The 22,984-nt window shown below is 36.6% G+C and overlaps 1 protein-coding gene across 1 annotated transcript in view; it reads right to left on the bottom strand.

Moving 5' to 3' along the window:
• The window catches only part of TMPRSS11D (transmembrane serine protease 11D), a 65,054-nt gene that overhangs the window by 18,787 nt on the left and 23,283 nt on the right, over nt 1-22,984 (bottom strand). The window contains exons 3-5 of the mRNA XM_024246141.3: nt 19,763-19,884; nt 14,265-14,383; nt 2,771-2,838 (exon numbers count right to left, since the gene is read on the bottom strand). Of these exons, the coding sequence (XP_024101909.2) occupies nt 2,771-2,838; nt 14,265-14,383; nt 19,763-19,884 (309 nt within the window). The remainder of the gene's footprint in view (nt 1-2,770; nt 2,839-14,264; nt 14,384-19,762; nt 19,885-22,984) is intronic.

Below are 22,984 nucleotides of genomic sequence, written 5' to 3'. Positions count from 1 at the left end.
CTCCCAATAACAGCATGAACTAGAATGAAAAAAATATGCTCGTCATGTCATAAAAAATAAATTTATCTGTTTCCGAGATCCAGCTTCAAATTAAGAAAAAAGAAAAAGAAGTATTACCTGAAAATTCATAAGCATGGGCCTGGCTGCATGATGTCTGAATCTTCATTAATACTACCTGAATACTCCCAGAACCTTTAAACTAAGAAATTAACAACAACAACAAAATCCATGTGCTGCTGATTCCTCTAGAATGTCTGACAGATGTAACTCCTCTGGAGGTAGATGTGTTGAGTCTAGGTTGTACAGGGTCCCAAGTGAGATTAAATTTAAGCATACAATTTCAATGGTAAACAATACATCATGAGGTGAGTATTAGTTTTTTCTCACGGAGCTATAAAGAACTGCCTGAGACTGGGTAATTTACAAAGAAAAGAGGTCTGCATGGCTGGGGAGGCCTCAGGAAATTTACAATCATGGCAGAAGGGGAAGCAAACACATCTTTCTTACATGGTGGCAGGAAAGAGAAGAACAGAGCGAAGGGGGGAAAAGTTCCTATAATCTAATCACCTCCCACAAGGTTCCTCCCACAACATGTGGGTATTATGGGAACCAAAATTCAAGATGAGATTTTAGTGGGGGCACAGCCAAACCATAACAAGGTGGAATCAAAATAACAAAACGATTATCCTCAAAAACTTCACATAATAGAATCAACAGACAAGTTGAAGACTATATTTGAAATGACAAATGATATAAAAGAGGGAATCATAAAAATGAGATTAAGTAGAAAACATTATTTTTAAAAGATCACCTAGTATCTGATAGCACAACAGAGTGACTATGGTCAATAATGATTTAATTGTACATTTAAAAATAACTAAAAGAATATAATTGGATTGTTTGTAATACAAAGGATAAATGCTTGAGGGGATGGATACCCCATTTTACACAATGTGATTTTTATGCATTGTTTGCTTGTATCAGAACATCTCATGTACCCCATAAATACATACAACTACTAGGTACCCACAAAAATTAAAATAAGAAATGTGTTTAAAAGACCAGGCAGATTCTCAAAAGAAACAAATAGAACTTGCAGATAGGAAAACATACTCATTGAAATTGAAAACGTAATAAATGGGTTACACAGAATACAAGTCAAAGCTGAAGAGAAATTAGTTATCTAAAAGAGATGAAGAAATTACACAGAATCTAACATAGATAAAAGATAAAATAGAGGTTGAGAGACATGATAAAGTTCCATGTAAAGCAATGCTAAAAAAGAGCCCAGAAAAAAATAAAGAAGCAGTCATACTGGAAGAGATCATGAGAACTATCCACGTGATGGTACCAAGTAGATGGCTGCATATATTCATGTCTAGAGGCAAAAGAGGACTGGCCTAGAGATACAACTTTGAGAGCACTCAGCATATGGGTGGCAGTGAAGGCCAATGAAAGGGGAGAGTGTGACCTGAGAAGATGAGAGGCCTAGAGCACAGCCTGATGTTCAGCAACATTTAAGGAATGTACAAAGCAGTAAGACCTAGTAAAGCAAACCAAGAAGGAATAGCTAGGGAGGTAAGGGGAAAATCAGGGTGTACGAGGCCATACAAACCAAGGGATAGTCCTATTTCAAGGAGTGACAGGCCAACAGGACCAAATACTCTTGAGAGGTCCAAGAATAGGACTGATGTGGTTTATTTGGATTTTGTTACTTGGATGTCATTGTTGAATCGGCAAGAGCAGTTGATATTTTATGGTGGTATTGAAGCCAGGTTGCAGAGGATTGAGTGATAAGTGGGAAGTGAACAAAAGGAGAGAAAAGGCAGAAGGCTCATGTAGTGCTACAGGTTTTCAGGGCTTACTCACTTTTGAACATTGGTGGCTGATACAGATACTGACAAGAAAGTACTAAGTGAATGTACACTGAATTGACTGAAAGGTGTTTTGGAAAATACCCTTCTCATGGACTCTTCTTATCCCTTTAACTCCTCATCAAAACTTACCTGACCAGACATCTGTGCTCCAGATACTTACTAGGTGACTCTCCAGAGAATAAGAATTAATTTTCTTGTGATGCTAATATTTGAGAAAGAATTAGTATAATTCCTCTTCTACCAAAGAACTATTGCATATTATGTAAAGGCTAGAGCAATGTGGTCATTTGAGACATTTGTGGGAGAGTCAGTGAAGGTGACTATTTCAGTTGGAAAGGCCGGTTTTATCACATCATATTTAACTAAGGCAGGAATGGCAAATAACTAGCATGCATGCTGCTACTCCTCCTATTATTAATTCATGATAGACATGCCTTGGGTTTGGCCATAATACCCTTTTATTATAGCACATCAGGCAGATAAAACCAAAAAGCCACTTTTGATGTTGGTCATAGTGTCTTGATCTTGGATGGATATACCCAAACCACAGCATTGTACAACTCCAGGAGGGACTGTTTACGTAGGCTGTGCCGTGAATGATATCCACTGGAGTTTTACAATAGGATGGCCTTGTTACTGTACCTTCACCCCAACTCTCTCTCTACCCCTTCTTCCTCTTCCCAATAAGAATAGATGTAATATGGTTATTTACATTAGTAGCTAAATAGATCATATGTTTGGCTTTTTTGGCATTGTTTTTTAAGCTGACTAAAACACTATTTTCATAATATTGCAACAACTTATCTCAACATGTCACTATTCATTCTGTGACAAAAAGTTAAGTATGCCACATTGTATCTACACTTAAATATTTTTTCTACAGTTCCACTCACCTCAGTTTGACAACATGAGCTCTGATGAACTGATTTCTTAAATTTGATTCTTTGAATGTTTTAGTAATCTGTAGAAAGAAAGGGGGAAACTCTCTGTAATTACAATTCTTCTTCTCCTTCCTCTCAACCTTGCAACATGAGACATGTTAATGAGGGGTAGAAAACTGAATTTTCACTTTAGTTCAACCTAATTCCATTGCAAAACACATAGGATTGATTTGGGCAGGTTCTGTAACCTTTTGATGCAGTACCTATTCCTTTACCTGTTATACAGAGATGATGCTGGACAGGCTGTGTTTTTGCTAGAAATCATTCTAAACACATGAGATGTTTTACTCAATGACAGGTTATGTTATATGGCTTGGTGGCTGTTACTAAGGGCTTGGGGCAGGAGTCATGCCAGCATGAGGGAAGTCCACTGACATAACTCAAAATGTGTGATCCCAACAATTGCTTTTAATGGATGAAATCTGATTAAACCAGACTAAAATGAGTAGCAATGGAAAACTTGAAGAGAAGGGGAGAAGGAAGCAAAGGGCAGTCTTTTTTTTTTTTTGTCATTTCTAATTCATACCTAAGCATCAGAGACTATTTTTTTTTTAGTATTAGTTGGTAATTTCTTTTTTATTTTTTAGAAATTGAGCCTCACTATGTTGCCCAGGTTGGCCTCTAACTGTTGTGCTTAAGAATCCTGCAGCCTCACAGGAAAGGTAGTGGGGAAGAGGGGAAAAGAGGTGATGGTTAATGGGTAGAAAAATATAGTTAGATGAAATGAATAAGATCTCGTATTTAATAGCACAACAAGGTGCCTATTCCAAGAGTGGAGTTGGAATGTTCCTAACACAAAGAAAGATAAATGCTTGAGGTGATGGATATCCCAATTACCCTGATGTGATTATTAAACATTATGTGTCTGTATCAGAACATGACTTGTACTCCATGGGTATGCACACCTATTATGTACCCATAATAATTAAAAATAAAAGAACATAAAAAAGGATACTCCAACCTCAGTCTCCTAAGTATCTGGGACTATAGGTGTGTACCACTGTGCCTGGCTCAGTTAATAATTTATGGCCGGGCGTGGTGGCTCACGCCTGTAATCCCAGCACTTTGGGAGGCTGAGGCGGGTGGACCATGAGGTCAGGAGATCAAGACCATCCTGACTAACACGGTGAAACTCTGTCTCTACTAAAAATACAAAAAATTAGCTAGGCGTGGTGGCAAGCGCCTCTTGTCCCAGCTATTTGGGAGGCCGAGGCAGTAGAATCACTTGAACCGGGGAGGCGGAGGTTGCAGTGAGCCGAGATCACGCCACTGTACTCCAGCCTGGGTTACAGAATGAGACTCCATCTCAATAATTAAAATAATAATAATAATTTCTTAACTGAATCATAACTATCTCCTTGAATCACTACTCAGTCCCAGCAAGGATGTTTCTCCTGAGGCATAACATTCAGATTCATAGTCAGCTGGAAGTGCTGTGACTGATACAGTTCTCCTGAGATGCAGGGTCAGATGTATTGTGGTTTCATTAAGAAGAATGGATTATGCTGGCTTATACTGTGAGGTGGCACCTAGGTGGATGTGGATATGAAAAGGTGAAGATAAGAAAATTAAGTAGCATGCTGGATATTACATTAAGCCAGGATTTGGAGCAGATTCTTCTAAAAATGGTAAAATTTATGCAATCTCAATTATACCACAATATATCTTACTTTTTCAATATTCGCTCCTATAGGATGATTGAGGTCAGACCAACGTGATTCTTAACCAAATGATAATTTTCTGTTTTTTTTCCAGAGAACCTTTGAACAATTTTAAGAACAATGAGACTGTTGGTTTTCTCAAAGTACTTTGTTTCTTTTTTAAAAATTCAAGAAACACTAGTAAGTATTAAGAAGAAAGCAAAAAGTCAGGCCAGGCACAGTGGCTCACACCTGTAATCCCAGCACTTTGGGAGGCTGAGGCAAGTGGATCACTTGAGGTCAGGAGTTCGAGACCAGTCTGGCCAACATGGTGAAACCCTGTCTCTCCTAAAAATACAAAAAGAAATTTAGCCAGGTGTAGTGGCAGGCACCTGTAATCCCAACTACTCAAGAGGCTGGGGCAGGAGAATCACTTGAACCTTCAGGGCAGAGGTCGCAGTGAGTCAAGATCGCGCCAGTACACTCCAGCCTGGACAACAGAGCAAGACTCTGTTTTAAAAAAAATAGAAAAAAAGAAGAAGGAAAAAAGTAATTCTAAATTCTATGATCTAGAATTAACCATTGCTGTAATTCGATAAAGTAACTTCTAGTAATCTACTTAGAAGCATGAGCTTTAATATGTTTATTAATATGGAATGTTAAAGGAGATATTTTAATAAAAATATTTAACTTTAATTTTACTTGACTTTAATCGGAGTAGAAAAAACTGTCATAAAGCTGAAGGAACTGTTAAAATTTGATAAGTGGTTCTTGTAATTATATTTTAATTCATGATTTGGCTTTGCACTGGCACCGGCTAGACTGGACTAAAATGTTAAGTATCCACCTTAATATTTCTGTTATGTGGACAACATTAAGAGGCAATTTAGTAAGGACTAAGATAATAAGCAACATAAAGAAAGCAAGTTGATTAATTGGTTGATATGCAAATACAAGAATAAAAAAAGAGGCCTATGAATAAGATTTCATATTTCACAGAGTGGGTGAAAATGTTACTACCGACTCTCATTAGAACTTAACAAATGCTTGGTAAGAAAATCAGTAAGGAGATGCTTGAAGAGTACTCTAATGAGATAGTGATAAGGGCAGTAGATGGAAAATACAGAGACAGGTTAGTTTAGCTTGCATCACAAAGTTTAATGAACTGTATCAACTTTCTTCCTCTCAGTTTCTCCATCTGTAAAAGGAAAGTATTTAACGTGTACTAAAATGATTCATCTGTATGCAGTTGACTACTGCAAATCATAGAGACGATGCATCTACTTTTCATAAGTTTTACATTCAATCTTTTAGCCTTTTCCCTCCCTCTACAATTATTAACCTGTTCAAATGAGTTTACTTTTATACACATTTTATTTTGTAACGTGTACTGCTGACACTTTCATTACATTGGACAAAAACTGAGTAAACATTGAAAAAATGAGAACTATTTAATATTTCCCTTCTGATTGAGGTGACAATATTATTTTTTAAATCTAGAATAGTCTAGAATCCTCAATATCCATAATATTCATAATCAATAGACTGAAGCAAGTTATGGATTGTGTAAGAAAATTCTAATAAAGTGAACGTCGCTAAATTTGTTAGTAGAACAGGTCACATAAAGGTTGAAACACTGCATACAGGATATCTATAATTGTCACATATTTTTCATGGCTGCAATAGAAAGGTCTTATTAGTTGCCTATGAATATATCAGATTAATCACCTTCTTTAGTGCATTATTACTTGATAGTTATAGCTTTGTTCATATTATTAGAATAGAAGTAATAGAAGTAATGCTTTTGACATTTTAATCACTCTTCTGTTACAATTTTCTCTTTTGTTTAACCAGAAGATCTGGAAAGCTCAGTTGTCAAGGAAGAGATAAAATATGTGGCAATATGATCTATCTATTACTATAATGGTCTCCAAGCATTTCTGATTATGTGCTCCTATGGGTGAAACATTTTATGCATGAGTAGCCAAAACATGTACATTTACTTATAAATTATATACATGTAATAATACTGCATTACTAACAATATCCATTATAATATATTTATGAAATTAGAAATTTAAAAGGCTGAGTTATAAAATAAACACTTAGGTATTTTATTTTTTGTAATAATATTTTTAGTATTGTAATATGTGTGGAGAGAATTTATGATTTTTGAACATTGTCATAAAATGGTTCAAAGGTCTGATTCTAAGTTTAATTTCAATACTTGGCTTTAAGCACTGAAAAAGTTTCCACATAATTACCTGGCCCCATGTACATGAAGTTTATCATTGGCAGAATTCATTAAATGATGACACGAAGTTGTCAGTCTCACTCATCATGCAAATTTTTGTTAAAATTCAGCAAGTGAATTTCCATTTTCCATGATGTCAATTGGTTATTCTTGCAAACCAATTGAAAGGTGTTGTGTTTTATATATTTTTAAAGAAATGTGTACAAAATCTATTAAACATTATAGTTAATCTTTTCTCCCAAATTTTTATGTGTGCATGTCAGAGAACTTTTACAGATAACATACTTTATATGATTTTCAGTAAAACAAAACAAAAGAAAACCCAATCACCTAATGATGGACACATTGCTAAACATATTTTCAAAGTCTTCTCTCTATAGCGTGAATTTTACCTAAAAAGTGATTTTTTTTTTTTTTGAGATGGAGTCTCACTCTGTCGCCCAGGCTGGAGTGCAATGGGTGATCTTGGCTCACTGCAACCTCCGCCTCCCGGGTTCAAGTGATTCTCCTGCCTCTGCCTCTTGCGTAGCTGGGATTACAAGCATCCGCCATCATCCCTGGCTAATTTTTGTATTTTTGTAGAGATGGGGTTTCGCCATGTTGGCCAGGCTGGTCTTGAACTCCTGACCTCAGGTGATCTGCCCACCTCGGCCTCCCAAAGTGCTGGGATTACAGGCCTGAGCCACTGCATCCGGCCTTAAAAAGTGATTTTCTGATGCATATACCTTGAAGGAAAAGGTTGTGTGTGTGTATGTGTCTAGTATGTATTAAATATCTTCTAAGAAGTGTACCACTGACTGGCATTGCTTTACCTGTTAATATGGCTTTAATAGAGAAGGAAATATGTCAGTTCTGTCATTATCTTACTGTTCATTACTGTGATTACGTATTAGGGTTATTACAAAGTGCAAGTTTTAAAATTTGTTTTTGTTTTGCAGGATTCCTCTCAGTTCCCTTGTTGCTTTTGGGAGGCTTAGTTTTCTTTTAGAACTAGATAATATAATCTTTCAAACTAGTTGCAAACTGCTCATCATTGAAATCTGCTGAGAGCAGGTAAAGGTGTGCTGAAGCCTGGTCAGTCCCACTGTGTTACTGTCTACCCTTCCCTCAGATCTCAGAATGTCTTCACACATTTCATGTTCCCCTAAGGCGTAAGACCAAACAAGGATGCTAGTGTCAATCCTGTTTAATGATTTAACTATTTGTTAGAAAGTAACAAAGCTGTTTCTTTTTTTCTTTTCTGTTTCTTAAGAAAAGTAATTTAGAGAAAAAATACATGTAAAATGACCTTTGAGTATTTTATTTCAGCATTCCAATGAATTGTTGGTCCTCCCTGGGATGCATATCCTCATTTTGGAGATGACTGTGAACTCCACCATGACTGTAATCATGTCTTATTTTGTGTTTCTTAGACACATGCATTGTTTATTCATTCAGTCAACAAATATTTGAATACCAACTATGTGCCAAATTCTCTTCTAGGCTTTTGGTAACAATCAATTCTTGTTAAATGGATGTGCCTGAAAGGAATTTTACCTGAAATCCCTGATGGTATAAGTTATGCAATAAGATTAATTTTAAATTAATATTGCTTTCTTTCTCCTCCTGTGTTCTAGTTTGCTTATGGAAATACCATTCAATATATTCTGGGAAAAAAGTATTTGTTGTTTGCAGACTTTTGTTGCAATGTCACTACAGATGGCAAAGGAGAGATTTAATGACTCAATTTATCCCAGGTATTAATCCTGATTGAAGTCTTTCGTTTTATTTGGAGAAAACCATTTAAGTAGAATGCATTCATAGTTTTGATACATGTACTTTGCAAACAGGTACTTTCATTATTTCTAAATGGCCTCATTCATTTACTTATTCAACAACTGTTTTTGAGCATCTCTTGTGTGCCACCACCTCCTGCCTCCCTTCTGTCAGGTATTGGAATACAATGATGGATAGAAAACAGTAATCTGGCCATCATGAAGCTTATGTCTAATGGATGGAAATAGACCTAATCAAATAATCATTCACAATTAAGTAAAATTATAACCGTGAAAAGCGCAGCAATGCAGTAGAGGGACCTGAGCCCATTAATGATATTAGAGACATTTCTTAAAGGAAATGCTTATGGAGCTGAGATTTTCAGGAAGAATCAGACTTAGCTGGTTGAAGCGGAAGGAAAAAGGCTCCTCAGCAGAATTAATGGCACATGCACAGTCCTGAGGTGGGAGGAAACAGGTTGTACTTAAGGAATGAAAGAAAGCCAGTGAAACTGTACCATGGAGAGCAAGTAGGCTAGGGTGACAGGAATTTCCCAATCATGCCGGTCTTCGCACTTGAAGCATTTGGTTTTATCATAAACAATGGGAAACCATGTAATGTTTTAAACAAGAGGATAATATAGTGGGATTTGCAATTTGAGAACAATCTGTCTTGCTACATATAGATAATCAGTTTTGGAGAAAAAATAATGCAAATGAACAGATTAGTTTTGTTGCTATTTTGGTACCCTAGGGTAGAGGCGATGGCTTGGATAGTCATTCAGCAATGGATATGGACAGAGGTGAATGGATCTGAAGGAAACACAGGGGATTAAGAAGACAGTGGCTGCTGATGGATAGGATATTTGGAATGACAGTAGAATTTTAAGGATGAATTCTAGGTTTTTGATTTGGATAACTGAATAATTGGTATTGCTATTAATAGGGATAGGTATTGTTGGTGGAAAGCTAGGATGGTGTGGGGATATCATGAGTTTGATTTTGAGAGATAATATATTTGAGTTGTTTTGAAACAGCCATGTAAGGATATCAAGCTGGTAACTAGAGTGCAAAAGAATGTCTAGGCTGGAAATATAGTGAATCATTGGCATATAAATAGAGGTTGAAGTAATGGGCATGTATGTATGGGATCATCTAGGCAGAATGATAGTGTCAGAGGAGAAGTGGACATAAGCAAAGCTTTGAGGTGCTTCAACATTTAATGGCAGTGTAGAGGAAGGGGAGCCTGTAAAGAACACAGAAAAGTAATGACCAGTGAGGCAGGGTGGGAAAATGAGGGGAATGAGTGCCATGAATATATCACATTAAAATAACAAAATCATAGACTTTTTGTATTAGAATGTACTATACAAATTATCTAGGCCAACTATTTTATTTTACTCATGAATAAACTGAGGACCAGAAATGACAAGTGAATTGCTAAATAAAATAAAAAATTCTGAGACTATTTCACTGCTCATTCAGTGTTAACACTTTGTCTATGGGATAGGGATAACAATAATACTCATATTATCATGAGAAATGGTATGATCCTTAGATTTTGAGTCAAGAGACCCTGGTTTGAATTCTGGTTATACCACTTTCCAGCTCAATGGCCTTTGATGTATTTCTTAATCTCACAATCTTTACTTACCAGTCTGTACAAATGATTTATAATTTTTATGGCACTGCATTAGAGTACTATTCATGTATCATTTTAAATGTTCAAAGTGTTTTTACAAAGGGATACATATGTAAGATTAACTAGGGAACTCATACATCAGAAGAACTTCATGGAAATCTTGAAATACTAAATATATTGTCAAGCCACAGTACTCTAAATCCCTGCTACTGCTGCAGGCAAAGATTAATTACAGAAAGAGATTAGAGTACGGAAAAAAAGACAAAGCAGGATTTAGTGTATGATAAAGGTGACATGACAAATACATCAACTGCACTATTTAACACACTTAGTGTTTAATAGTGTGTTAAATAGGTGTTTTAACTAGAAAGCATCGTCTACAAACCAGAAGGTGGCCCCTCAGACACCAAATCTGCTGGTGCATTAATCTTTGACTTCTCCCATGAGAAATAAATTTTTGTCATGCATATGCCACCCAGTCTATGGTATTTTGTTGTAGCAGCCTGAACAGATGAAAACAGCAACTGACAATAAACTTTGTATGGGAAAAAAAGGGTCCCGAGTTAGGAAGAGATAAAACTGCTGGGGGTGGGTGGGGGGAAGGAAGTCCCAGGGATGCTAAGGCTCCTGCAGAGGGAGGAAACCCCCTGTCAAAAGCTGACACCCCAGGGAAGCGCAGCAGCAAGGGCTCAGTGCCAGCTCTGGTGGGGTGACAGCCCCAGAAGAGAAGGAGGGTTTCTGTAGTAAAGGCGTGCACTTGGACAGGCAGAGACCCAGGTCTGCACGGTCAGGATCTGCCTCCAAGGGGAGCTGTGCAGTGTCAGTGTGTGTGTGCACTTGCGTGTGTGCCTTCATTTGTCTTTAAATCCCAGTCAATCAATCTTACATTTAAATTCCTTTCTCCATGACATTTTTAGCATTCAGCCTTAAATAGCCCAAATCCGAAAGTTTCACCATTTTGTAGTACTTTACAACTTATAGATGACTGCACACACACTCATTTCATTATTTACAGCTCAGTAGATCTCACTGGACCCATGTGGCAGGTGAGGAAAAAGCCTGTGAGCCTTCGAGTGACTTGCCTGGAAGGGGAGGAAATCAAACCAGGCCTTTGACTACCTGCCCAGGGCTATTTCTGCTGCCCCAGAGCAAACCTTTGTACGCAGACTGAGAACTTTGGAAATGTACCGAAGCGGGAGCTGGTGCTGTCCTGACATTGACTCACTTCCCTGCTACTGTATGTGTCTGGGAGGATGCACTGGTTTTAATGGAGATCTATTGCAGCCATTCCCTTCTCTCTGCACATTCACTTAGGTGGTGGGTCCAGAGTCACGGATTCAAGAGAAGTGGCATCAATAAACCTGCATTACTTAAACCAACAAGTGGTTCAGAAAATACACTCCCAAACAACTGAGGATCCAGATCTCTAGGCATAATAAATTTCACTCATCTCCCAATTCTGGACCACACTTGTGTGTAAAGGCAGGCAATGGCTGAGAGACAGCTCTGCAGACAGATGCTAGAACAAAAAATATCAAAAGATTTTAACTCCCTGGAGCCACTGGTGCTTTGCTGTCCTCCACTGAGGGAGGCGCACCTCCTAGCCTCGCCTGGACTATAAATCTGAAGCAGTGTGGCTGGGGAGCATGGCTGAGGAGCAGTTCGTTAGGGATTGTTCATCTTGTATCTTTATTGCTGGCTCCAGCTTAGATCTTCCTCTGAGGTGGTCTAGGCATCCATTCCTTTCCCCACTGAATCACTCTGCTGACATGTCCACAGTGAACTTTTGTCTCCCTGAACAACCTGCTTTCATTTCAGTTTCCTCATCCAGCCAATGGCACCATTATCTACCAAAGTTAGACATTTCTGTGTCAGTGTTAACCTGTCAGTTCTCATCCTGTCTTCTAATCCATTGCCAAGTTCTGTGGATCCTACCTTAAGCCCATCCTTTCCTCTCTATTCCCTGGCAGCACTTCTGGTGCCTGGTGTATCTCTGGTTTGGCCCTTGTAGGGGCTGCTCTGCTGCACTCCCACCCACCTTGGGACTGAGGTTACACCATCAAGGAGGTGGGGCAACTCACACCCAATAGTGAAGGATGGATGCTAAGGGCCCACCTCTACCCCCTGCCTCTGACTCCCTTCAGTCTTCTGTGCCAACAGCACTGTAGTTTGACTATGCCTCTGCCCAATGCTGCTTCCTTCTCTTCCTGAAGGTGTTGGTTGAGAGCACCCCAGAGACACTCCCTGCATGCAAGTCTCAGAGTCTGCTTCCCTGGGAGACTAACCTGTGATACTTGGTGCCTGGATAGCCCTAGGAAGCAAACTCTAAAACGTAGTTAGAGTTGGAAACCCTCTTGCCGGTTTCCATACAGGACCCTGTCATTGATGGGAGATGAGTGCTGAAAGCTTTGAGTGGGGCTCCGAGAAGCAAAGGGACCAGGCTGCACTGGCAGGCTTATTAAAACACAGATTTCTAGGCCCCAATGTCAGAATTTCTGATTTAGTATGTCTTGGTGAGCCCAAGAGTTTGCATTTCTAACAAGTTTCTAGGTTGTGCTAGAGACCATACTTCGAAAACCACTGAGTTAATCTTCAGTGAGAACCATCACAGCTGGAGGACTGAATCATAAGCTTATTTAACACATTTTTTTCTCTAGAAGCAAGCATCATTGAAAACCAAGTTATGAGAAGACTGCAGGGTGAGCATAGAATAAAGCAAGGGAAGTTAGATATATCATTTAAATGTTTAATGAGATCAGAATAAACAGTTGAATCAGAATGATTTGGGAAGAGAATCTAGGACAGGAACCAGATGTAGCGTTAACATTGAGGGAAATAAGTTCATTACATCAGAAGTGGGAGACTCCTGTTCCTTCAATAAACATTTATTAAGCATCAACCCCACCAAATGTTGTGGATATACAAAAATGGAATTGATATGGAGCTGTCCTCATGGAACTTAGTCTAATAGGGCAAATTAAGCAAGTCTACAAATATTTATAATATAAAATACATACAGGTATGTGGCATGAGATCAACACAGATATGATTTTGTGGTAAGGTGATGTGGAAGGAGGATTAATTATATCCAATAATGGAGATCAGAGGTAGTTTCTTATAAAAGATGGCTTTTCAGGTTGGCTATAAGAATAAGTAGGGCACACAATGGCTGAAATATGAGCCAAAGCATAGACATGAGAAGGTGCTTAGCTAACAGGTTTGGATTTTATTTTGTAGGCAAAAAGTATTGAGCTAGAGGTAACATGAAGGAAACAATCTGTGAGAGATTTGTGTTCAGAAGTGTGTAAATTAGATTAGAAGGAAAAGAGCCTGCACACAGTGAGAACAGTTAGAAGCTCATTGCAGTGGTTCAGAAAAGCACCAAGGGATTAAAAGCCTGGATTAAGGAATATTCCAGAAAATGTAGAAATGCTGATAAAATTTTATCTTGAGCTCACCAAAGCAACCCTGCCAGGTGACTCAGTTACATGCTAAAATTGTAGAACCATTGAATTACTTTATATTCTTAGGACTTTTTTTTGAAAAGGTAAGGGTAAGTGAGCGACACTGAGACTGGTCAAAGCTAAAGGGCAGCCCCTGGTTTGTGGTGACACATGAATGTTAAGGGTTCTCCTGTGAGGTTTCCTGGCAGGCAGCCAGAGGCCCTCTTCAAGTTAGAGCTCAAACTTGCTTTGCATATTTCTGTTCAAACTTCTATGTCTATCATCGAACCAAAGTGTAATGTTGTCCAAACTATGTTACTGCTGATATGGTAAACCTGTTTTTTAACACCTCCTGCTTTGTGTCTTTAGTTGGATAAGGAAGAGGGAAGAAGGTAAAATGAAAAGAATTTAAAAAGACAATGTCAATGCTTAATTAAACAAATAAAAAACTTTTAGTATTTGAATTCATAAACAAATAAAATACATATTTACTCGTGGCCTTTCTAACACTTTTTACTCATGACAAAGATGTGAATAAGAACCAGTATATGAATAAACTAACTAGATAAAAGCAGAGAGAAACACATGTTTCACCATGCAAGGAAGGAAAATATGTAGAGCACTTAGCAACTGAAAATATATTACAAAACATTAGGTTTATTATCATATTCATTTTATAATGGAATAAAGAGCAAAGACAAATATTAACTTACCAGAGATTCAATTCTTCCACTCAAAGTTCTGTATTCCTGTGTAGCTGGTGAATTTAACTGACTATTATATTCAACATTTAGGAGTTGAAAACTGCTCCTATAAAAGTAAGATTTTTGATCTGAAAAAGAAATAAAAGGGAAGGTCAGTCTTACTTTACTAAGTTGTTGAACCTTTAATTTATTCAGGATTATGGGAGGTTATATTATAGAATTTCAAAAATTTGCTTTCCTTGAAAGAAAGAAAAAGTTCTATGCTTAAGTGTAATTATAATAAAATTATTATCTTTTCAATTTTTAAAAGGATTGGCAAAGCCAGAGTGGTGTAGATGTTTAAAAATCAGAGTGGTATTATTATTTGAGAAATTAAAAATCGTCAGAAATACTGTAATTTTTATTCTTGCTATATTTTAAGGGAGATTTGTGGTGTATTCATTCAGGAAATATTAATGAATGTTTGTAATATACTATTATTCATTTATCATTAAGAAAGAACCCAAAGTAATTATGAAATTTTAAAAATTATTTCAAATAATATTCTTTATTGAGGAGTTAGTAATTCACCATTAGTTTTTCTGGAGTAAGCTAGAAAGTAAGTCATCTGACAAGATATCTAATCTAGTAATCCAATGTAAATTATTTTCATCAAAAGGCACCTTGCAAAATAAAAAACTTGACAGATCAATAACAAGTAATAAGATTGAATCAGTAGTAAAATATCTTCTAATAAATAAATGTCCAGGACCGATGGCTTTATTGCTATTCTACCAAACCTTCAAAGAAGAACTAACACCAATTCTCCTCAAACTATTCGAAAACATCAAACAGGAGGGAGTTCTCCCCAACTCATTCTATGAAGCCAGTATTACTCTGATAGAAAACCAGACAAGTACACAATAAAAAAAAATACTACAGGCCGGGTGCAGTGGCTCATGCCTGTAATCCCAGCACTTTAGGAGGCCAAGGTGGGTGGATCACGAGGTCAGGAGTTCGAGACCAGCCTGGCCAACATGGTGAAACCCTGTCTCTACTAAATATACAAAAATTAGCCAGGTGTGGTGGTGGGCACCTGTAATCCCAGCTACTTGGGAGGCTGAGGCAGGAGAATTGCTTGAACCCGGAGGTGGAGGTTAAAGTGAGCCAAGATCATACCACTGTGTTCCAGCCTGGGTGATAGAGCAAGACTGTCTCAAAAAAAAAAAAAAAAAAAAATAGGCCAATATTACTGATGAACACAGAGGCAAAAATCCTCAACAAAATACTGTCAAACTGAATCCAACAGCATATCAAAAAGATAATATACCACAATCAACTGGGATTTATCCCAGCGATGCAAGAATGATTCAACATATGTGAATCAATAAACTTAATACATCACATAAACAGAATGAAGACAAAAACCGTATGATCGTCTCAATAGATGTTCAATAGATGAAATATCCCATCATAACAAGAACTCTCAACAAACTAGGCTTAGAACGGACATACCTCAACAACATAAAGGCTGACCAACCCACAGCTAACATTTTACCAAATGAGGAAAAGCTGAAAGCTTTCCTCTAAGAACTGGAACAAGACAAGGATGTCCACTTTCATCACTCCTATTCAACATAGTACTGGAAGTCCTAACCAGAGCAATCAGGTTAGAGAAATAAATAAAAATGCATTCAAACTGGAAAAGAAGTTATATATTCAAATTGTCAACCTAAAGTATAATAATAATAATAATAATAATAAAAGAAAAAAAAAAGAAAAAAAGAAAAAAAAACAAATTGTCCCTTTTGCAGATTATATAATTTTATACCCCAAAAAACCTAAAGACTCCACAAAAAACTCTTAGATCTGATATATAATTTCAATAAAGTTGCAGGATACAAACTCAACATACAAAAATCTGTAGCATTTCTATACACCAACAATGAAATAGCTGAGAAAAAAATCAGAAGGTAATTCCATCTTCTACAAGGAAAACTACAAAACACTGATGAAAGAAATGGAAGAGGGCACCAACAAATGGAAAGACATTCCTTGCTCATGGATTGAAAGAATTGATACCATTTAAATACTATACTCTTCAAAGCAATCTATAGATTCAGTGCAATCCCTATCAAAATACCAACACCACTTTTCACAGAAATAGAAGAAGCCATCCTAAAATTTGTATGAAACAAAGAGTCCAAATAGTCGAATCAAACCTGAGCAGAAAGAACAAATTTGGAGACATCACACTACCTGACATCAAACTATACTCCAAGGCTATAGTAACCAAAACAGAATGGTATTGGTATAAAAACAGACACATAGACCAATGAAATAGAATAAAGAGCCCAGAAAGAAATTCACTTACAGCCAACTGAATTTCAACAAAACTGTTAAGAACAAACAATGGGGAAAGCACACTCTTTTCAATAAATAGTACTAGGAAAATTGGATATCCATTTGCAGAAGAATGAAACTGGACCCTTATCTCTCACTATATACACAAATCAACCCAAGATGTATTAAAGACTTAAATGTAAGACCTAAAACTGTGAGAACTATTAAAAGAAAACATAGGGGAAACACTTCATGTCTTTAGTCTAGGGAAATAATTTATCACTATGACCTGAAAAGTACAGACAACAAAACCAAAAATAGACAAATGGGAATTAATTAAATTAAAAAGCTTCTGCACAGCAAAGGAAACAACCAACAGAATGGAAAGACAACCTATTGAATGGGAAAAAACATTTGCCAACTGTTCATCTGACAAGAGACTAATATCCAGAATATACAAGGACTCAAACAACTCAACACTAAAAAAATAAAACGTCCATTAAGGAGTGGGCAAAGAACATGAGTGAACATTTCTCAAAATAAGACATACAAATCATCAACAGGTACGTGAAAAAATGCTCAACATTACTAATCATCAGAGAAACGCAAATCAAAACCACAATGAGATATCATCTCACCTCAGTTAAGATTTCCATTACCAAAAAGACAGAAAATAACAGATGCTGGTGAGAGTGCAGAGAGAAGAGAATTCTTATACACTGTTGGTGGAAATGTAAACTAGTGCAGCCATTATGGAAAACGGTATTGAGATTTCTCATAAAACTCAAATAGAACTACTATATGATCCAGCAATCCCACTACTGGATATTTATCCAAAGGAAAAGAAATCACCATGTCAAAGAGATATTTGTACTTGGGTGTTTATCTCAGCACTGTTCACAATAGCCAAGATGTGGAATCAACCTATGTGTCCATCAACAAGTGAAAGGATAAAGAAAATATGATATATATATATATATATACACACACACACAATGGAATAATATTTAGCCATAAAGAATGAAATCTTGTCATCTGCAGCAACATGGATGGAATTGGAGGTCATTGTGTTAAGTGAAATCAGCCAAGCACAGAAAGACAAAATTAGCCAGGCATGGTGGCTCATGCCTGTAATCCCAGTACTTGGGGAGGCAGAGCTGGGAAGATCACTTGAAGCCAGGAATTTGAGACCGGCCTGGGCAACAAAGTGAGACCCCATCTCTACTACTAAAAAAAGAGTAAAAAAGAAAGACAAGTATGTTCTAACTCATATGTGGGAGCTTAAAAAGTTGATCTCATCAATGTAGAGAACAGAATGACAGATACTAGAGACTGGGAAGGGTGGAGGGGTGTGAGGAGGATTGAAGAGAGGTTGGCTAACAGGTATAAACATATAGTTAGATAAATGGTATAAGTTTTATTGTTTAATAGCAGAGCAGAGTGAAGTTAACAACAATGTATTATGTATTTCAAAGTAGCTAGAAAAGAGGACTTGAGTTGTTCCAATACACAGAAATGATAAATACTCAAAGGGCTGTATACCTCAAATACCCTGGCTTGATCATTACACATTGTATACATGTAACAAAATATCACATGTATTCCAGAAATATGTAAGATGTTATGTTTCATTAAAATAACAAAAACAACAACAATAACAACAGGGGTCTTCCAGAGGACCTATTCAGCTGTGTGAAGGAGATAAAAGTCTCTGAAACATATCTGTTCACAACTCAGAAATGTTATGAAGATGTACATAACCTAATGGAATCTGTCTCAGAATAAAAATGTCTACTTTCTTTTGATTGTTCACATGCATTACTTACGCAGACCAATACCTTGGTAAGGGACAAGAGTTGGAGATCCTGGGGGAAGAGTGGTTGTTTGTAGTGGAAGATCAAGTCATTTGGGGGCCATAAGTGATCACTGGAACACAGTTTGCAGATAACTTACCAAGGGGCCTACTCTTTAAGCATGACAATGCCGTGTCATTAAGAGTGAAAATTCATTAATTTAATCTGAAACTCCATGTCTCTTTTTTCTACCTCTGTAGTTCACCTTAGGGGTAGGTGACTCCAGGTGATTTGATAGCAAAATGCAGTCAAAAGCAAAAATTTAGCCATAACCTTTACATTTGATTGGCTGAAATGATTGTGTATCATTATTGGTATTTCTAATGTTGGTAATTTTATCGCACCATTGGAAGTATTTCAATCTTTGCATAGTTAAGCATTTTTGCCTGTTTACAATTGGACATACTATAAGTTATATTCTTTCTCTTTTTCTCTTAACACTCACACATACCCATGTACACACCTGCACACCCACACACATGATTTAAGTGATTTAATAGAATTATATTTGAAATAAAAATAACCTCAAAGTGTATTTTTAGTGAAAAAAATTCTAATATATGATATTATTTAGTCAAATTTGATACATTTTACATATCTATGTTAAAGCGTCTGAAAGAGCCTTCACAGAGATTTTTAAGGAAAGTTGTTTATGAATGAACACGATATGTGTATTCTTTACATTATTTTTTCTTGTCCACACTGTCTATTTTTAGTGATATAATAATAAAAAATTAAACAAAATAAAAGAGACAACTAAAGAACATAATGTTTTAAAAAGTTTGACTTTACCCCTTTTAACATCTCAACTGAAAATTTATCTCCTGACCATCCTGTTAGGCTTGTAAGACAGTGTTTTCAGAAGACAAAAGCATTATTTGTTAATAAGAATGGACAAATACTTAGGTACATCCAAATTTTAGGTGTTGAAACTTAAGGTTCTTTGAAATATTTCACTGTTATGATTTTATCAGGTTATCGATGAAGGAAATCATAGTGTTAATGAAAAACAAAATGAGTAAATTTTAGCATCAGAAAATTATTGAGATTTTTTTTCCTTTGGATAGAATAATTCTTTTTTGAGTAACAATGTTTGGTATACTCAAAAGGTGTGTTTGGGGCACTAAAAATGGCCAAAATAGGAAAGAGAAAAAATACTGATTCAGTAAAAATACAGATATGAATCTATATTTGGGGAAGAATTATAAGTAAGATATATAATCACGTTATATTAAGAAATAAAAGCCATAGTAAAAGAAAGAATGCCAAACTTTAAATCTGAAATTGTATGTAGCTATTAAATCTGAAGAGTAATAATGTTCTGGTACTTACCAAAAGCTAAAAAGTAAACAAGTAGAGCTATGGTGACTGCCAGGATCACGACACCTGCGACGACAATGAAACATACTACATATGGATTCAGAAATCTTGAAGTCGAAGGTACACGTGCTGGCCTTACAAGAGAGAGAGATCAAAGAAAGTCATTCATTTCACTGATTTCATCCATCATTTTAGTGCTCATGATTGTCTTCTGTCTTTCCCGGTCTCTTATCTGGGCCATGGCTCTAGCTATAGAAACATATTCCTAGAAATGAAACTGAACTTAACAAGGCTGTCCTTAGTGGTTTTTCTTTCAAGTTTTTTTTTTTTTTTTCAGCACAAAATGAATGAAATTCAAGTAGTCTGATGGAAGAAGAAGGAAATCTGACTTATGGTTTGGAGTTGCTTTCCTTTCTGCCAATTGATAAAGTTTTTGGGAATAACAACAAATCATTGTCTGTTCTACTGCAATGTCTTCCAAAATTCTATGCTGGACGCTACCGTAGTAATCAACCTTGCTTGGGCACCATCCCCAAGGCTGTACTGAAGAGAGATCATTCGTGTGGGAAGAAGTGTTGAGGAAGATAAAGAAGAGAGATCATTCGTGTGGGAAGAAGTGTTGAGGAAGATAAAGAACCAGGGGTGGGGTGGTAATGGGCTCAGGACAGTAGCATTTCTCATTGCAAGATTCCCCATATTATTAAAAATCAGCAGAGGCATAGAGCTAGGATGGGGGAGAATAGCAAGTAACTGAAATGAAATAGAACTGCTCCAATAGCCGATGATGTATTTGATTTATCATATTTTCCCCATGAATTTGTACTAATACGTAGTCACACACACTGACACTGGGAAAGTCACCAGAGGAGCTGGGTGTGAATTCCAGTTTTACCCTTTGTTTGCTTGGAGGTCATATTGTCATTTATCTGAGATTTTCTTTATCTGAAAAATAGGAATAATAATACCTACCTCAAAAGGCTGTTTTGAAGATTAAGTGGGGTCGTGTTATGTGTTATAAAGTATATATTTCTAGTTCAATAGGTTATCCACTTGGCTGTGAACACCTTGAAGGTAAAGATAATATTCATGCCTATGTTTAACACAGGGAAAGTGTTTAACACTTTGCAGAATCCTTGGGTTATATAGGTGTTTTGTAAATATTTATGATATTTATAAATATTTATCGCCTGTGTTAATTCTTGACATGTTTCAGATTTAAAAGCCTCAATAGAGCTGAGAAGCAATTATATTTAGGAATATTCTAATTTTTATACTTTTGTATTTTGTTTTGCCAACATTCTGGTATAAGTGAGAAGGGTATGTTCTGAGGGTCAGTGCTGTGGGACACATTTCACTGCAACGTTGCCTGGTATTGTTTGGGCTCTACTCAACTCACAAGCCTATCAAAGGGCACTTCTTGATATTTTGTATTGTGCCACCTGCACATTGTATGCTGTGGCACTGGAACTAGTAACATTTCAGAAGACTGTTGGAAGCAGATATAGACTTGCCAATTTTCCACTTTGTTGAATAAACACAGGACACTTTATAAAAATTGACCATGCTCAAGCATGATCACTTTTAAAAAGAGCATTTAAGTATATAACATAGGAAGAAAACAACCTCAGAAAAATTTATTAAATGCTATAACTTTATTATGTCTTTTTGCTGTATTTGTCTTATTTGTTCATTTTGCTACACTAGTGAAAACTGGCTTTCCCTGACATGGGTTGAGAGTCCAGTGTTCAACAACCACTACTGTAGTAATTTTCTTGTTGAAGAAAACTGTCACTTTGACATTTGCTAACTATTTGAGTTTCAGTTTACCCATTTGTTACCTCATGGGGTTATTGTGCCTGTTACATGCAATCACAAATGCATAGTGTCTGGTATTTGTGATTTCAGTAATTAATAGTGGCTGCTGAGTAGTAAAAGAGTCAAAAAGAGACAGAGTCGGAGGCAAATGGAACTCCAAAGGCTAAACAAATCTCAAATTTTTCCTTTCTGCAACAATTAGGGATTGATTATGTTTCCAGAGATGAGCTGATATGTCAGGATCTGTAAGTGTGGAGTGAGAAGAACTGTAAACAATGATTAAGTTAGAGGCTAAAATCTCCAAAAAATGAAATCAAAAGGCTAGAGTCAATATATGCTTTAACTTGGATGAGCCTCCCACGGGAATGATGTTACAGCCAATTTTGCTTTCAGTTCACGAAAAACGTCTTGAACTCAATAACTGAAAAGCACCATGAGACATATGACTCAACAAACAAAGGGTGTGGAGCCCAAATTACCTTATGCTCACAAGCCATAACTAATTACATAAGAATGAATTGTTCCACCCTATAGAAACAACTGAGGAAATAGCATGTTTCAACTTTCAATAGCATGTTCAACTTCTAGTTGAACCTCTGAACGTTGCTAACACAAACTAAATCGTGCGCAATATTTACTCTAAATATGTTTGTAAACACTGAATTTTCATTCATGATGCAATGGAAATCTGTGAAAGAAAATATTTTGCTTTTAAAGCAGGGTCTTGGTCAGTTAGATTTTTAGTACTTGCATTCAAACAGCAAAGCAAATATTCTATTGTGACCTGTTTACCCAGTTTCCCTCTCACTCTTTCTCTTTTTTATTGACTTGAAAAAATTGCATGAGGGTGGAAAATTTGTCTTTTTATACTTTTATTGTGAAAGCCTATCTGTCAGGCATTGTACATGTACATTGTCAATCTTCACGATCTTTCCATAGCCTTGTAAATTCTGCATTATGATTGCATTTTAAATATAAGAAAGGTGAGTCTCAGAGAGTGAATAACTTATGTTTATTCAGGAGCGACAGAGCTGGAAACAGAAACCAGGTAAGTTTGAATAAAGAGACATGAACTTCTGCTCACATACACTTTGTCCCTAAGTACATTGCTTCACACTACAGAGAATGGAAAAGCTTTGGATTTCCTGTCTCTCCTGACCTCACTTCGGGGAAGCAAAGGGAATCAATAGCTATTAATAATAATATTTCTTAAGATATATCTTCAGCCCAGACCTCTCTCTTTGAGCTGCACATCATCATTTCCAATTACTAATTGAAAGTGTTATGGGTGCTTTACAACCACCTTAAATAGAAAAGTTCAAAACCACAAAAGCAAAGACTTGGAACCAACCCAAATGTCCAACAATGATAGACTGGATTAAGAAAATGTGGCACATATACACCATGGAATACTATGCA

The sequence above is a fragment of the Pongo abelii genome, chromosome 3 (assembly GCF_028885655.2).
Source record: "Pongo abelii isolate AG06213 chromosome 3, NHGRI_mPonAbe1-v2.0_pri, whole genome shotgun sequence".
NCBI lineage: Eukaryota > Metazoa > Chordata > Mammalia > Primates > Hominidae > Pongo > Pongo abelii.
Note: the sequence above shows the minus strand (reverse complement) of the source record. Positions and strands in the feature narration are given on the sequence as shown.